General features: G+C 36.4%; 1 protein-coding gene across 1 annotated transcript; it reads right to left on the reverse strand.

Moving 5' to 3' along the window:
* Positions 1-13,882: 13,882 nt before the first annotated feature.
* On the reverse strand, positions 13,883-14,464 carry LOC124898013 (protein TRACHEARY ELEMENT DIFFERENTIATION-RELATED 7-like). Its single transcript, XM_047411631.1, has 2 exons — positions 14,288-14,464; positions 13,883-14,155 (listed from the first exon to the last, which is right to left on the reverse strand). The coding sequence occupies exons 1-2, from the start codon at positions 14,462-14,464 to the stop codon at positions 13,883-13,885; spliced, it is 450 nt and encodes a 149-aa protein (XP_047267587.1).
* Positions 14,465-18,402: the final 3,938 nt, after the last annotated feature.

The raw sequence follows: 18,402 nt of genomic DNA on the forward strand, positions 1-18,402 counted from the left end.
TCTATTATGGAGAGAGCAATACATGTCTGTTGGGACTATTTCCAACAGACCGCTCCTCCACCTATAGTAAATACATATTCACTTGTGTATTTTACTTAATTCGATTCGGTGATCCAATTTCCATCATAATATCCTTCAATTACCGTAGGATATTTATTATAATGCAAATCATAGTCTTGAATGTATTTAAGATGTCCCAAAACTCTTTTCATTGCCATCCAATGAGTTTATTAGGATTACTCGTGTACCGACTCAACTTACTAAAAGCACATGATATGTCTAGTCATGTAAAATTCATGATATACATTAAACATCCTAACACTCTGGCGTAGTCCAACTGTGAGTCATTTTCGCCTTAATTCTTTTGAAGTACATAGCTTACATATAATGGAGTCTTGGCAATACCGAATTCCAAATACTTAAACTTGTCAAGTACCGTTTCAATGTAATGAGACTGAGACAATGCCAACCCTTGTGGAGTTTTATGGATTCTTATTCCTAAGATCACATTTACAACTCCAAGGTCTCTCATATCAAACTTTCTCTCAAGCATTCGTTTCATAGCATTTATGTCAGAAATTTCTCTACTGACGATCAACATATCATCCATATACAAGCAAACAATGACCTTGTGATTTAGAGTGTCTTTAATATAAACACATTTATCACATTCGTTTATCTTAAACCCATTTGCCAACATGGTTTGGTCAAATTTTTCATACCACTGTTTTGGTACTTGTTTTAGTTCATAAAGTGACTTAATAAGTTTACACACCTTCTTTTCTTTACCTGGAACCAAAAAACCCTTAGGTTATTCCATATAAATTTCTTCCTCCAATTTTTCATTTAAGAATGTTGTTTTCACATCCATTTGATGGATTGCAAGACCATATACCGCTGCCAAGATAAGAAACATCTGAATTAACGTTATCCTCATTACAGGCGAGTATGTATCAAAGTAATCAAGGCCTTCCTTCTATGTATCAAACTAATCAAGGCCTTCCTTCTATTTAAAGCCTTTTACTATAAGTCTTACCTTGTATTTGTTAATAGTACCATCCGTTTTTATTTTTCTTTTAAAGATCCATTTAGAACCTAAAGGTTTATTTCTTGGAGGAAGATCAACCAACTCTCAGGTATAGTTGCTCAAGATTGAATCAATCTCACTATTGACTTCTTCTTTCTAAAAGAATGAGTCTGAAGACGACATGCTTCTTTAAATATTTGAGGCTCATTTTCTAAGAGAAATGTTATAAAATCTTATCCAAATGAAGTTGAAAATCTTTGACGTGTACTATGTATTGGATTCTCATCATTATATACATCCTCACTTAGTTCATCTTGAGGTCCTTTAGACCCTCCACTAGACTGTTCATGTCTAGTTCTATACGAATAAATGTGTTCAAAGAACTCAACATTATATGATTCAATTACCATATTTTCATTGATATACATATGTTCAAATTTATGAACCAAAAATCAACATGCTTTACTACTTTTACCATATCCTATGAACACACAGTCCACTGTCTTAGGTCGTATTTTCACCCTTTTAGGCATAGTAACTTGGACTTTCACTAAACACCCCCACACTTTGAAATATTTCAAGTTTGGTTTTCTTTCTTTCCATTTTTTATATGGAATTGATTGTGTCTTACTATGGGGCACTCTATTGAGTATTTGGTTAGCTATAAGGATAGCTTCCCCCATAGGTTTTGTGGTAAACCTGAATTTATTAATAAGACATTCATCATTTCCTTTAGGGTTCAGTTTTTCCTTTCTACAATTCCATTAGATTGGGGTGAATACGGGGTCGTAGTTTGATGGACAATTCCATTCTCTACACATATCTCTGCAAATGAAGATTAATATTCTTTACTCCTATCACTTCTTAGCGTTTTGATCTTTTTCTCTAACTGATTTTCAACTTTTGTTTTATATTGCCTAAATTCACCTATTGCTTTATCCTTACTATTTATCAAATAGATATAACAATAACTTGTGCAATTGTCAATAAAAGGTATAAAATACTTTTTCCCACCACAAGATGGCGGTGACTTCATATCATAAATTCCAGTGTGGATTAAGTATAAGGGATTGAAATTCCTTTCAAAGGACTTTTATGGATGCTTGGCATACTTTGATTCCACAAACGTTTAGCATTTCTATTTATTGCACCCAAAGTATGGCAAAACTTCTAAGTTAATTAGTTTTCACAAAGTTTTGTAATTGACATGTCCTAATTGTTCATGCCACAATTCATTAGACTCAAGCAAGTAATAAAAAACAAAACTTTTATTGATTTCAATTGTCATTACATTCATTTTGAATAAGCCCTCAGTAAGGTAGCCTTTTCCTACATACTCTTCTCCTTTGCTTAGTACAATCATACCAGAAATAAATACAAATTTAAATCTATTTTTATCAAGAAGTGATATATAAATCAAGTTCATTCTTAACTCCGGTACATACAGGACATTGTTAAGAGTTAATACTTTGTCTAATGTCATTTTAGGCAGACTTTTCCTATTCTTTCAACTTTTGCAGTTGCGGAGTTTGCCATAGATATCTTCTCTTCGCCTTGAGCTGGAGAAAATATAGAAAATGACTCTTTATTTGCACAAACGTGGTGGGTGGCACTGTTAAATCCATGCCTTGAAAGTGTTTGTTGGAATACCTATGTGAATTGTTTAGTGTACTTATGACATGTTAGTATGCATTCCTATACATGTGCAAGTTCAAGATTTACAAGTGTTTGATGAAATACCTTAGCAAGTGAATTATGAACATGTGGCCATTGTTGTGCTTTCAAGATTTGTGTTATGCTTTACTCTTTATGCTATCGAGTCTTGGGGGTATTTAAAACCCGACAATTTAGTTGTATACCTAGAGTTAGTGTCAGTTACAAAATAGTCTCAGTCAGGTCACGACCAGGAGTACTCTTAATGAGTTTCAGAACTCAAGAAAACTAAGTGAACTTAGTATCAATCTAGTCCAGCTTAGTATTTAGTTCAGTCAAGCCTAGTATGAACTAGGATATCAATTCAGCGTCTATTCCGTTGGGAGTAGGATTCAGCATTGAGTGAACCCAAGGATGGGGACTCACCTGCCAATAGAGGGTGTGATTCTTATAAGAAATCCTTGCATTCCAAAACTACATAGCCAGCTTAGGTTAAGACATCAAACCTGCCAGTTGAGGGTTATGAGGTATTTTAACCTGTCTGTTGAGGGTTCCAATGTTCTCACTAGAGTACCTGCTAGATAAGGGTATCTTTACAGTTGTCTTTACCCGTGGCACGACACTGACACCCTTCCAATTGGGGTTATAGGTTAAACCCCAAATCTATCTACAAAAAAGGACATGTTGGTTAGATGATTACCTCCCACAGTTTTGGTTTCAAATTCAGTCTCAGTATAGAACTCAGTTTAGTTCTATAGATTCAGAGCTATCAAATATATCCACTCAGTTCAGTACGGAACTTAGTATAGTTCTACAAAATCAAGACTGTCAGATGTAGTCATTCAGATATCAGTAATATAGTATCAATTAACTCAGTTAATTAGTTAATCAGTATTCAGTGTTATCATGATTTCTGTACAGTTTACGTATTTATGCATGTACTCTTATTTAGTCTTACTCGTGTTATTCAGTTAGTATTGTTCATGCATATGAACCTATGTATTCAGTCTATCTAACTGAGTATACCAGTACATTCAAAGTACCGACGTATGTTTTTTGTGCTATGATGTCTTATATCATAGGTTCAGACGCACGAGCTCCCGAGCACCCCTAGCAGATCAAATTTTTAGCAGTCAGAGTCAGTGGTGAGTCCTCATAGTTTGAGGGCATGTTTTATTTCAATATTTCAGTACTATTTTCAGTAGTCGAAGTTAGTTGGGGGCTTGTCCCATCAACTCCACAGTTCAGATATTTTAGAGGCTTCCCAGACTATAGTATTTTCAAAGAGTTGTTCAGATTTTAGTATTTATGTTTAGTTTTGGTATTTTGGTACTGCATTCAGATTTTTTATTCAGAAGTGAACCTTATGGCATGTTTTTATCCTAATTTATACATATTTCAGTATTATTACTATTAAGATATTGCAGTAGGTACCAGCCAGGGGTTAGCTTATAGTCCTTTGAGATTATGAGCACCGTGTAGTGTCTGGGGAACAGACTTGGGACGTTACAAACTTAGTATCAGAGCCTAAGATTCAATAGAGTCCTAGGAATTTTAGAAGTTGTATCTACTAGAGTTTTTTACATGGGTGTGTAGTGCGCTCCACTTATGGACATAAGGCTGCGAGATGTTTTAGGAATAGTTTACTTTCTTTCAGTATTCATGTCATGCGAGGAAGTATGAGCTCTAGTTAAACTCTCTAGCTAATCCAAGTACTCTTCCATTTATAGATCATGCCTCCCAAAAGAACTTAGGGAAGAGAAATGGGAGACCAGCCAGAATCTCAACCCGTCCAACCAGATCCTCTGGACAAATATGTCTTCCACGCTGAGTTCAGAACAGCTTTCACCACACTAGCTCATGTTGTGGTAGCCAAGAATAAGCGCCCAGCTATTATTTGGCTAATCCAGCAGCCAACACTGCTGCTACAAGGATTTGGGACTTCACCTGAATGAACCCTCCATCTTTTATCAGGTCTAAGTTAGATGAGGACTCTTAGGAATTTCTTGATCAGGTGAAAAAAGTTACTGATATTATAGAGATGACAGCTAGTGAGAGTGCTGAGTTATCTTTATATTAGTTACAGGATGTTTTTCACTTATGGTTTAAATAATGGAAAGCAGAGAGGACTACAGATGCAAGGCCCATTGAATGGGAAAAGTTTGCCACTATTTTTCTGGATAGGTTCTTCCCACAGAAGTTGAGGGAAGCAAAGGTTTTGGAATTTATTAATCTGAAGTAGGGAAACATGACAGTAAAAGAGTATTCTTTAAATTTTACTCAATTAGCCATATATGCTCCTCACGTGGTAGCAGATAGTAGGTCTAAGATGAGCAAGTTTGTGTCTAGAGTAAATAATAATGTGGTTACGAAGTGCAAAACTGCGATACTGATTAGTGAGATGGAATTTTCTAGGCTGATGGTCTATATATAGCAGATAGAAGAACAGAATAATAAGGACAGAGAGAAGTAGAACAAGAAAGCTAGAACAGGTAGTTTCAGCTTTACCCAACCTAAGTTAGAGAGTAGGAATCGTTCCAAGTTCTGCCCAAAATACTCAGTTCCAGCTCCGTCCTCGGCTCGTGCTTTAGTGCCAAAATTCAAAAATTGCAACAGAGACTGAGCATCAGGCCTCAAACCTCAGGGCAATATCAGTAGAGCCCGAACAAATCCTCTCTGCCAGCAGTGTGGCAAAAACCATCAGGGTGTCTGTAGGGTAGGAAGTAATGTATATTTTGGATGTAGCAAGCCAGGTCATAGAGTCAGAGATTATCCCCAGTCAGGTTCCTAGGGTCAGCGTAACCATCCTCCATCTCAGTTCGGTCGCCCGAATCAGTAGGGTGCCTCATCCAGTGACACCAGCGGGCAGCGCCCAAACAGACTCTATGCTCTTCAGTTCTGACAAGATCAGGAAAGTTCTCCTGATATGGTCACTGGTACATTACAGGTTTATCATTTGCATGTTTACGCTTTGCTAGATCCAGGAGCTTCTTTATCCTTTGTTACTCCTTATATAGTAGTTGATTTTGGAGTCAGTCCTGAAATTTTAGCAGAGCCTTTCTCAGTCTCTACCCCAGTGGGTAAATCTATCATAGCTCGATGGGTATATAGAAACGGTTTGATTATGGTATCTCAGACGGTCACTTCAGCAGACTTAGTCGAATTAGAGATGAGTGATTTTGATGTCATCCTCGGCATAGATTGGCTTCATTCCTGCTATGCCTCAGTAGACTGCACAAATAAAATTGTCCAGTTTCAATTTTTGAATGAATCCATCCTTGAGTGGAGGGGTAGTACTTCAGCACTTAGGGGTTAGCTTGTTTCTTACCTTCGGGCTAGAAAAATAATATCTAAGGGATATGTCTACCATCTCATTCGAGTCCAGGACTCTAGATTAGAAACCCCTACTCTTGAATCAGTGTCAATAGTTTGCAAATTCCCAGATGTGTTTCCCGAAGATCTTCCCAGAGTTCCTCCCGAAAGGGAAATTAATTTCGAAATTGATCTTCTTCCAGATACTCAACCCATATTTTTCCCGCTATACAGAATGGCACTTGCAGAACTCAGAGAATTAAAGGAATATTTAAAGAATTTCTTAGATAAGGGGTTTATTAGACCTAGTGTGTCCCCACAGGGTGCACCAGTTCTATTCATGTATAAGAAAGATGGTTCCCTCAGAATGTGTATTGACCATCGTCAGTTAAATAAAGTCACGGTCAAGAACAAGTATCCACTTTCCAAAACCAATGACTTGTTTGACCAACTTCAGGGTGCCAGCTATTTCTCTAAGATAGACCTCAGATCAGGCTATCATCAGCTTAGAGTTAGGGAATATGACATCCCAAAAATAGCCTTCATAACTTGGTATGGTCACTTAGAATTCTTAGTCATGCCCTTTGGTCTTACCAATGCCTCAGTAGCCTTCATGGACTTGATGAACCGTGTGTTCAAGCAGTACTTGGACATGTTCGTCATAGTCTTTATAGATGACATTCTTGTCTACTCCCGCAGTGAGCATGATCATGCAGACCACCTCAAAATAGTATTACAGACCCTTAGAAATCATCAGTTATTCACCAAATTCAGTAAGTGCAAATTTTGGCTAAGGTCAGTAGTTTTTCTCGGCCATATAGTTTTCGGTGATGGCATTAGAGTTGATCCCCAAAAGATCGATGCAGTGAAAAATTGGTCCAGATTATCTCTCCATTAGATATCAGGAGTTTTTTAGGTTTGGCAGGTTATTACTGATGTTTTGTTGAGGGATTTTCATCTATTACATCCCCTATGTCCAGATTGACTCAGAAGAAATTCAAATTCCAGTGGTTAGATTCTTGTGAGAAGAGTTTTTAGGAGTTGAAGACTACACTCACTACAACTTCAGTTTTGACCCTGCCAGATGGTTCTAATGGCTTTATTGTGTATTATGATGCTTTTAGAGTAAGACTGGGGTATGTTTTGATGCAGAGAGGTAAGGTCATATCCTATGCCTCTAGATAGATTAAACCCCATGAGAAGAACTATCCAACTCATGATCTTGAGTTAGCAGCAGTGGTATTCGCCCTTAAGATTTAGAGGCACTATTTGTATGGTGTGCATGTTGATGTGTTCACTGATTATAAGAGCCTGCAGTATGTGTTCTCTCAGAAAGATCTTAACCTCCATCAAAGAAAGTGGTTAGAGTTGTTGAAAGATTACGACATGAGTATGTTATACCATTCAAGTAAGGCCAATGTAGTGACGGATGCTCTCAGTAGAATGTCTATGGGTAGTGTTGCCCATATTGAGGATAGTAAGAAGAAATTATCTTACGAAGTTCATCAGTTAGCCTGGCTAGGTGTTCTCTCAGTCGATTCAGCAGAAGGTAGTGTATGGGTGCAGAGTAACTCAAAATTATCTTTAGTTTCTAAAGTAAAGAAAAAGCAGGATAGAGATCCCAGTCTTGTTAAGTTGAAAGAGTCAATCAGAGATCAGAAGGTTGAGGTTTTCTCCCAAGAGGGAGATGGTGTGTTGCATTACCAGATTTGGTTATGTGTGTTAGGTGTAGATGACTTGAGGCAGTGAATTCTTGCAGACATCAACATGATTTTGTTTGGGTTATTGTAGACAGGATGATCAAATCAGCTCATTTTCTTCCAGTCCATATCTCTTATTCAGCCGAGGATTACACCAAACTTTATATCAGGGAGTTGGTCAGATTGCATGGTGTTTTGTTGTCTATTGTCTTAGATAGAAGTACCCAGTTTACCTCTCATTTCTAGAAAGCATTCCAAAAGGGTCTTGGTACCTGAGTTCATCTCAGTACAGCCTTCTATCCTCAAACAGATGGTCAAGCAGAAAGGACCATCCAGACTTTAGAAGATATGTTGTGAGCATATGCGATAGACTTTAAAGGTAGTTGGGATAACCACTTGCCTTTGATTGAATTTGCATATAACAACAGCTATCACTCTAGCATTCAGATGGCTCTGTTTGAGGCGCTCTTTGGGAGGAGGTGCAGATCTCCTATTGGTTGGTTTAAAGTTTGTGAGACCGTAGTGGTAGGTCCTGATTTAATATTTGATACCTTAGAGAAAGTTCAGTTGATCAGGGAAAGACTTAAGATAGCTTAGAGCTGGTAGAAATCATACGCTGATATGCGAAGAAAAGATCTTGAGTTCGAGATTAGTGACTATGTGTATCTGAAAATCTCTCCCATGAAGGGAGTGAAGAGATTTTGCAAGAAAAGGAAACTCAGTCCCCGATATGTCGGTCCTTACCAAATTCGTAGCAATTTTGGAAAGGTAGCTTACGAGCTTGAGTTACCTCCAGATTTAGCTTCAGTGCATCTATTATTTCATGTTTCCTTGCTAAAGAAATACATTGGTGGCCCAGAAGTCATAGTCCCTTTTGAGGGCATAGATATTCAGACCAGTCTCTTTTATGAAGAGATTCCAGTCGAAATCCTTGACTATCAAATTCATAGACTGAGGAACAAAGAAGTCTCTCTAGTCAAAGTTCTTTGGCAAAATCAGTCCATTGAGGGAGCTACTTGGGAAGCAGAAGCATACATGTGGACCAAGTATCCTCATCTATTCTTCGCTAATCCAGACTCAACTCAAGGTAATAGTTTTCCTTAAGCTTATTCAGTTTCCTGCTTAAATTTCCATTACAAACTTGGTATCAGTTACCATTGCATATTTAGTCATATGTTTATGAGCCAGTTCAGTCATGTATTCATGCATCAGATATGCATATTCAGTATGAGAAACTCAGCTTATCAGTAATCTCAAGCATGTATTCATACATCAGATATGCATATTCAGTATGATAATTCAGAATATCAGTAATATCAGTCATATAATCATGTTCCAGATGTTCATGTCCAGTAAGTAAGTAAGTCCACTAGTATTCTCAACTTAGTCAGTCTCATTTGAGGATGAATGTTCCCAAGGGGGAGATATTGTAAGACCCCACAAAATTTCTAACTCAATTCAGTCCTTTAAGCTTGTCAAGGGGTCCCGAACTTAGAATATTTTAGCTAAGTATTCTGACTTAGTGTCATTTTAGCCTACAAAATGCCTTGGCGGGTGGCATTGTTAAAGCCATGCCTTGAAAGTGTTTGTTGGAATGCCTATGTGAATTGTTTAGTGTACTTATGACATGTTAGCATGCATTCCTACACATGTGCAAGTTCAAGATTTACAAGTGTTTGATGAAATACCTTAGCAAGTGAATTATAAACATGTGGCCATTGTTGTGCTTTCAAGATTTATGTTATGATTTACTCTTTACACTATTGAGTCCTGGGGGTATTTAATACCCGATAATTTAGTTGTATACCTAAAGCTAGTATCAGTTACAGAATAGTTTCAGTCAGGTCACGACCAGTAGTACTCTTAATCAGATTCAGAACTTAGGAAAACTCAGTGAACTCAGTATCAATCCAGTCCAGCTCAGTATTCAGTTCAGTCAAGCCTAGTATGAACTAGGATATCAGTTCAGCATCTATTCTGTTGGGAGTAGGATTCAGCAACAAGTGAACCCAAGGATGGGAACTCACCTTCTAGTAGAGGGTATGATTCTTAGAAGCAATCCTTGAGTTCTATAACTACGTAGCCAGCGTAGGTTGAGACATCAAACCTACCAGTTGAGGGTTGATGAGGTGTTTTAACCTGTCAATTGGGGGTTACACCATTCTCATTAGAGTACCTGTCAGATGAGGGTATCTCTTCAATTATCTTTACCTGTGGCACGGTACTGACACCCTTCTAACTGGGTTACAGGTTGGACCCCAAATCTATCTAGAAAAGGGGTATGTCGGTTAGATGATTACCTCTCATAGTTTTAGTTTCAAATTCAGTCTCAGTATAGAACTCAATTCAGTTCTACAAATTCAGGGCTATCAGATATAGTCACTCAGTTCAATATGGAACTCAGTATAGTTCTACAGAATCATGACTATCGAATACAGTCATTTAGATATCAGTAATATAGTATCAATAAACTCAGTTAATCAGTTAATCAGTAGTCAGACTCAGTATTCAATCTTATCATGATTTTAGTATAGTTTACGTATTCATGTATGTACTCTCATTCAGTCTTACTCACGTTATTCAGCTAGTATTTGGTCATGCATACGAACCCATGCATTTAGCCTACCTCACTGAGCATACTAGTACATTCAAAGTACTGATGCATATTTTTTGCACTATGATGTCTTATATCATAGGTTCAGATGCACGAGCTCCCGAGCACCCCTAGCAGATCAAATTTTTAGTAGTCAAAGTCAGTGGTGAGTCCTTATAGTTTAACGACATGTTTTATTTTGGTATTTCAGTACTATTTTCAGTAGTCGAAGTTAGTTGGGGTCCTGTCCCATTAACTCCACAGTTCAGAAAGTTTAGAGGCTTCCCAGACTATAGTACTTTCAGATAGTTGTTCAGATTTTAGTATTTATGTTCAGTTTTGGTATTTTGATACCGCATTCAGATTTGTTATTCAAAAGTAAACCTTATGGAATGTTTTCCGCCTAATTTTTACATATTTTAGTATTATTACTATTCAGATATTACAGCAGGTATCAGCCAGTGGTTAGATTATGGTCCTTCGAGATTATGAGCACCGTGTAGCATTTGGGGTATAGACTCGGGGCGTTACACAGCCATATTTGCTTGGTCCTTCTTTTTGCCTTTCTTTGGGGCACGACAATCTGTTGACTTGTGTCCAATCTTGCCACAATTAAAATATTTACCCTTGAATTTCTTTTTAGGTTAATTGCTTTCTTGTCCAGCTTTCTTCTATTTTTTTGTGTTATTGTGGTCATCTTCTACAATGTTTGCTCCACTCATTGTAGAATTTCCTTTCGACCTCCTTTCTGCGGCTTTGTTGTCTTCTTCAATGCGCAGCCTTACTATGAGATCTTTGACTGTCATCTCCTTTTGTTTATGCTTTAAGTAGTTCTTGAAGTCCTTCCACATAAGTGGCAACTTCTCTATTATTGCAGTGACTTGAAACACCTCGTTCACAACCAAATCTACAATAAGTTCATGAACATTAAGAATATTTTTAACATGTTCAAATAAGGTATTCACCAAACTCATCCCTTCCATAAGGACATTGTGGATGATAACCTGCAGTTCCTGTACTTGAGATATGACAGACTTGTTATCAATTATTTTATAAGGAATCTTGCAACAAAGAACATCTTGGTTCCAGCATCCTCAGTCTTGTATTTTCTTTCCAGCGCACTCTACAACTCTTTTGACGTCTTCATTCTACTATACACGTTGTATAGGTCATCTTGGAGGCCACTTAGAATGTAATTCCTGCATAGGAAATCAGAATGTTTCCACACCTCCATTACAACAAATTACTCCTGGTCCAAAGTTTCTTCGGGCAATTCTAGAGCTTCTTCATATGTAAATATTTGAACACATAAGATTGTAAGGTAGAAGAATATCTTCCGTTGCCATCTTTTCAAATCAACATCCGTGAATTTTTTGGGTTTTTCCGTTGGTACCATTGCCTGCGGAGCACTCATACGACTAGTTGTATCAACATTCGTTGCTTCCACACTTGTCCCAGAATCATTCACATGACCGTCTGTAGTCATTTTTCCTGTCATAAGAAGATAGTCAAGTTTAGTATAAAAATATACTAATTACAAGTTTGTGGCAACTTATAAATACTACTTGTTTCTAGTTTAACGATGAAGTTTTTATGTCTTCCAATTGTTAACCGAATGACCTTTAACTTGTGTTGAAGTTTTTATTTCTTTAAATCACTTGTTAAGTTCAAACAGAGTTGAAAGCATAAAGCTTTAATCTCCAAAAACCAAAAATACAGATTACAAGTTAATTCCTTAAGATTGTTGTTTTGGGCACAATCTGTATGTTACTTCGCACAATCTTCAACTAAGTTCAAGAATAACTAGAAGTTTCAACACCTTCAACACAAGATCAAAATGTTCTTTCGATAGAGGTGTGTTAATCAATATTTGTAAAGAAAAGAGATGAAGCAGAATTTGAGCCAAGTCCTCCAATTTCATAGAGTGTCCTTAAGGAATTAATCCCTCTCAAGTACCCGAGGTTACGGTATTTTTCCTCCCAGGATAAAATGGCTCACAATCCGACAGTAGCGGTACCTCAAACTATCAGATTCTTTGAACTCATTCAACAGGAAATGATCACAATGAGTTTTTAGAAGACAAGAAGTGTTTTTCAGCTCTCAAAAATTATGTATCTACCTGAGAAATAAGTGTATTTATAGCCATTAGGTGTCACTTTGAAAAGGAAGAATTGCATTTTTACTGAACAGTCACGTCACCTGCACCTAGTCTGTGCTGGAACTGCGGCTGACCTGCGACCACAGGTGACGTCTCGCCCATTCCAGTGGCTTCTGCGCCAGATCTGCATCCGTAGGTTGCTTTTTTTCCGAAACAGTATGTATTTTCTCTAAAGGTCGCATTCCTTTCGAGATGCGTTGCGCATACATTTGCATGGAGTCTGAAATGCGCATATGGAGAAAATTATTCCATTGGATTTTTGAATTACAAATAAAATTTGTTTGAAAAATTAATCTCATCGATCAGAAGCCAAGACAAGCGAGTGATGACAACTACGGTGCGAGGCACCTCTTTGTTCTTGCCTCACTATCCATGTGGAGATGTGTTTCTTTATAAGAACACATGACAGTTTCTTTCTCCCACCAATGTGGGAGAATTAGTAGATTTTTCTTATTTTTGAGTGCACCTTCCTTTTTAAGTGTGATGTCATTTTTCTCTCCACCAATTCCCTCCATTTACCATTCACACATTCAACTTGAACCCAACAAGTCCTTGGTGGGCAAGAGTTCTTAAAGGACTTAGAAGCACTGCCAAAAACTTAAACCTGAGAGAAAAGGCGGAACACATTACACAACAGATAAACAAGAACTATATTTAAGAGAGTTCCAACTAGCTATTGAAATGCAACTTGATACAAAGGACCAGATTGAAGTTCCAGTTTCAATGTCATATGGTTTTACAGTCTTCTAGTGATCGATGTAGTTATTGCATATTAGGAAGTTTGATTGAGTTGTAAGTTTATGCTTTCCTAGAATCACTGTTCGGGGAACAATATTGAGTTTGATTTAACTTCAAGAAAACTTGAATTGGGTTTAATGATCTAGTTGATTGTTGAAGTTTAGGAATTAGTTCATTAGTTCCTAAGATTGCAAGCATTGTAATCTAAATTCCTGTTGAGGCTCATTGATTTAGTGAAGTTGGGAGAAATCCTATAGAGGTGTACGTGTAGTTTTTCACCTATATGAGCTATGTATTTTTCACGTAAAAATATTGTGTCTTCACTCTTTACTTGTCTTAATTCTTGTTAAGTTATCATGTGAAACAAATAGTTTAACCTGGCTCATTAAAGAGTTAGGAGTGCATAAAATATAATCCCTAATCCTAACGCGATAATTTGTAAAGTGTTAACTCCAAGTCGAAAAAGAGGAAATAAGACAATTTAATTGGCATGACCAAGAAATTTTTGTATTTTGTGAATAACTAGTGATCGAATGATCAATCATTAGCCTCTAATAAGGCAATTATTAATTTACACTTACAAGAACTTGAAGAAATTGAAACATTGCATGAAAGAAGAGTAGTCACTTCATATATACAATAGACACTCCCATACTTTCCACATAATTTATTATGTTTATATAAAAATCAGGAATTGATGATCAAGTTTGTCTATGGCCAGCTTCAAGAGCAGAAGATGTAATTTCTGAAGATTTATCATTAGCATGCAATAAGTTATGATGATGATGAGTTTCTTCTAACTCTTTCTTTGTCCTTACAACATCATCTTTTTCATGCAAAGCTTCTTCCACGAAGAGCACTGTTGTCTCAAGCTTCTCATGAGGTCCTTCAACAATTGCTTCCTTGATTTTTAGATGATCATCGATGTGTTTCACTTCTTTTTCTTCAACTATTACTGTGCTCTTCTTCTTTTTCTTCAAAAAGCAACAGAAAGCAAGAATAGCTAGACCAAGTAAAATGCAACTGAATGTCGATAAAACAAATATTATTATAATGTAATTGTGAGGTGGTGGTGGTGGTGGTGGTGGTGATGGTGATGGTGGAACATATGGAGGAGGATGAGGACGAGGATGAGGTGGAGGATGAGGACGAGGAGGAGGGTGGGGTTTTGGTGGTGGGGAGGTTGGATGAGGTGGAGGGGGGGGTGGAGAGATGGGGTGAGGAGGAGGGGGTGGTGGGGAAGGGAAATATGGGAATGGGAAGTTATTCAAATCGTTATTCATAGTTAAGATCTTGGGAAATTGTTGTAAATTTTGACTTTTGACGTTGTAAATGTAGAGAAAAAGAGTGTTTGGCTGCTTATTTATAAGTGTTGAATATGCCTAAGGTTCTTTTCCTTAGTCTCTTTCTTGTGTTTCGTTTTTTTAAGTTATTAAAAATCTGTTTTGGGGTATGCTTTCAAGTAAGCAGAGACTTGGCTCTAATATAAAGACTAGGAGGACTTTATCTTAGGTTAATATTCTGATTGCAGTAGAAAACACTCTTTGCCCTACTCCCATTCCCTTAATTATTATTTTGCTTGACTGATGATTAGTATCGTCCTACAGTGCAAGACGTGGAAATTGATCAGGAAGATTTGAGAGCGTCTATTGTAGTAGCTTTGTGGCATATTCTCCTAGCTGTACTGGTAAAAGTATATCGGCAGTGAAGACTGTCTGACCAAACACACGTAGCAAGCGTAAAGAAGACCAGGATTAACTACTGAATTGATCGACGTCAATCAAACCAAAGACTAGTTAGATCGTCTGATAAGCATCACCTGTCTCAGACAAGCTTCATTAATTAACAAGGGATAGTAGAAGCCCCAACGGTCTATCCGGGAAAATTTGAAGTGCACGAACAAGGGATAACCTAGAAAATGGATTAGCCTCGAGATACCTAGGACTCCATTTAATTCCATTAAAACACCCATGATCTTATCCATGTAAAGGCTGAAACAAGAGAGGATTACAGAAGCATTTACTCTTAGCTACCCTATAAAACCCCACAACTTTTTCACTATTGTATAGATCTAATATTCACCCTATTACTCATGATTTTGATACAACGATTTGAATGGAGAAAGTTAATCTAGGAGAACGATCTCAAAAAAGATTGTTAACCAACTCAGGGAAGAATCCGAGAAATAATTAGTTGATTAGAGAAATGTAGAATAAGAGAAAACAGAAGAAATTGTATTATTTCTGAATGAATGTAATTTGTGCTATTACATCACTATTTATACTTCTACTACTACCTCACATCAACTGAATGTAACTACTAATACAAGCTTCAGCAGTAGCTCTTTCTAACTACTCTTAACTGTCTAACTAACTGTGAACAGTAATAAGTAGTGAGTAGTAACTAGCTCTAGGATAGTGCAGAATAATAACTACCCTTCAATTCAACTGTGAGATACTTCTCTTCTTCTCGACATTGAGCCTCTCTTTTAGCATTGTATCAGATTTTTTTGATTATTATCTATAAACACAACTGTTCAATCACTCACCATCAAGAATTTTCATCGTTTAAGCCAAGAAAATAAATAAGAATCTTTCTCTCTCTTACTTTATCAAATAGTTTGCTTTAATTGTTTGCACTGCTATTCATATTAATTACTTTGATCTCGTTTTATTCACACTATCAAAGGGTTAACACAATTTGGACTGATATGTTGGTTGCAACCACATTCTAAATAATTTAATTGATTGATCTAATAATTAAATTTTAGGTTAAATAGTTTGGCGCTCAATGTGCACACCTGACAATTGTGATCATTCCAAAGCACTAATAATCCATTGATTTTGTGTTTGTCAGTTTTGCTAATAATAACTGAGGAACAACGTTTGGCTGTGGTCTAAAATGTCGTTGTAGTCCAAACGGCAAAGGGATCCCGAACAGATTTCGACTTGTTTAAATAGTGTGAGGAAGTAGCAAACTTTGAATGGACAATGGAGCATCAACAAGCCTTAAGAGACTTGAAAACCTACATTTGACTTATTATCTCCATATTCTTGTCTTGATTTTCATCTAAAATTAGTCTGTAAAGAAGTGGTTGTATAAGCGTTGGTGGTGGAAAGAAATGATGATGGGATTGGTAAGGTTTTTTCAATTTGGATCAAAAGGGTCATGACAGAAGTGAATGAAGAAATTAAAACGTTAAAAGAATTACGAGTACTTAATTATAAGTTTATACAATAGTGATTCTCATTACTTGTCACTTATTCATAAAATGAAAATAAATCATGAATTTATAATGCGCAAGTTTGTCTATGGCCAGCTTCAAGAGCAGAAGGTGTAATTTCTGAAGGATTATTCTTGGCATGCAATAAGTTATGATGATGAACTTCTTCTAACTCTTTCTTTGTCCTTACAATGTCATCTTTTTCATGCAAATCTTCTTCCACAGAGAGTACTATTGTTTCAAGTTTCCCATGAGGTCCTTCAACAATTGCTTCCTTGATCTTAAGATGATCATCAATGTGTTTTAATTCTTTTTCTTCCACTAGTATTGTGCTCTTCTTCTTTTTCTTCAAGTAGCACCAGTAAGCAAGAATAGCTAGGCCAAGTAAAATGCAACCGAACGTTGAGAAAACGAATATCACTATGGTGTAACTGTGCTCAGAGGAAGATGGTTGTGATGGTGAAAATGGGAAGTTGTTATCCATAATTTGATGCTGGGAAATTGTTATAAGAGATTTGGTGAAAGTTCTTGATGACTTTGATGTTGTGATGAAGAGAATAGGAGCTCTTGGCTTCTTATATATATGCGTGGTTCATTTTTTTCCCTCTGTTTTTAGGGTATGCTTTAAAGGAAGAAGAGACTTGGCTCCCATGTGAAGATATAGGAAGACTTAATCTAGATGGGTTGATTGTAGTGTAAAACACTTTTCGTTTGTGGCACTCTTTTATACTTGTTGGTTTGCTTAAGTGATCTAGTGTCCTATATTACAAGACAGGGAAAAGTGATAGGAAAGTTAGGGTTTTAAGAGCCTCTATTTTATAGAGTAGAATATAGTTGTAGCCATATTTTTATAGCTCCAACAAAAAATGACGAAAGATATTCAACTTAATACATCGATAGTCCCTCAAACTTGACAGCAAATTTAATTTAGACAACTGTTATTATCCTGGGTTCAAAACTTAAATGTAAGCCAGAAAATGTAAAACTGGAAAAATAGAAAAGTAATGGACTTATTAAAATATTTGAGTCCATAATTTTCTTGTATGTTCTTAAGGAATTTAATCCCCTCACTGTATCCAAGATTATGGATTACTTCCTCCCAAGATAAAACGAATATACCTATTATCGGTGTAGTTGTACTTCAAACACCAATAATTTCGTCAAACTCAAAGTCAGCAACTAATCAGAAAGATTCAATATTTGTTTGTCAGAAAAATATGAAGATGAAGGATGGATATTAATTAAAAAATTGAGGCTAGTCCTATCAATTTATAGCCAATGAAGAGGTGCTTGAAAAAGTCACAACCTATCAGAAAAAACATAACTTATCGAAAAAGTCACAACCTATCGAAAGAGTTACAATTCATCGGAAAGGTCACAACTATTCAAAGTGAAAAGGTGTCTTTTAACATGCACCATTTCCTTTGGTGTCGATTCATTTCTCATTCACACCTCTTAAAAACTCAACACTAACTACTTGTTCTAATTGATGAGTATCTGAACACACTATAAAGTGTTTCTATTAATCACTTTGTCACTTTTAATTCAAATTTTTTCCCCCATGTTCTCAAATGCCCATTATGTAGATAAGTTAATCATTTAAAATATGTTACAACTTTTAATTATATGAATTAGTCACAATAAATCATAAAACCTTTGCCATATCCAACTAAGGATGATGTGTATAAATTAAAGGTGAAATATTTTACGTGATTACCTTATCTACATTATGAACACTTGAAATCACGCGCAAAAGATTTTTCAAAATGTGAATCGAAAGTGTCTAACAAGAATATAATATGTTATCATGTGTTAGAGTGTGCAACTAAAACAAGTTATATTACATGTGTCGAAAGAAAATTTGCCGACAAGTTTGAGGGATATATATATATATATATATATATATATATATATATATCCCCATTATACATAATATAGCTGACATATACATAGCATTCTGTATATATGTTGGGATTATTGTAATATGTTTAGGGAGTT

This window comes from Capsicum annuum, chromosome 4 (assembly GCF_002878395.1).
Source record: "Capsicum annuum cultivar UCD-10X-F1 chromosome 4, UCD10Xv1.1, whole genome shotgun sequence".
Lineage (NCBI taxonomy): Eukaryota > Viridiplantae > Streptophyta > Magnoliopsida > Solanales > Solanaceae > Capsicum > Capsicum annuum.

Excerpts from the sequence above, each read along its gene's own strand:
- LOC124898013 (XM_047411631.1), bottom strand. The coding sequence starts at position 14,464 with ATGAATAACGATTTGAATAACTTCCCATTCCCATATTTCCCTTCCCCA. Across the intron at positions 14,156-14,287 it reads GTCCTCATCCTCCTCCATAT|AAAAAGAAGAAGAGCACAGT; the intron begins GTTCCACCATCA and ends TGCTTTTTGAAG.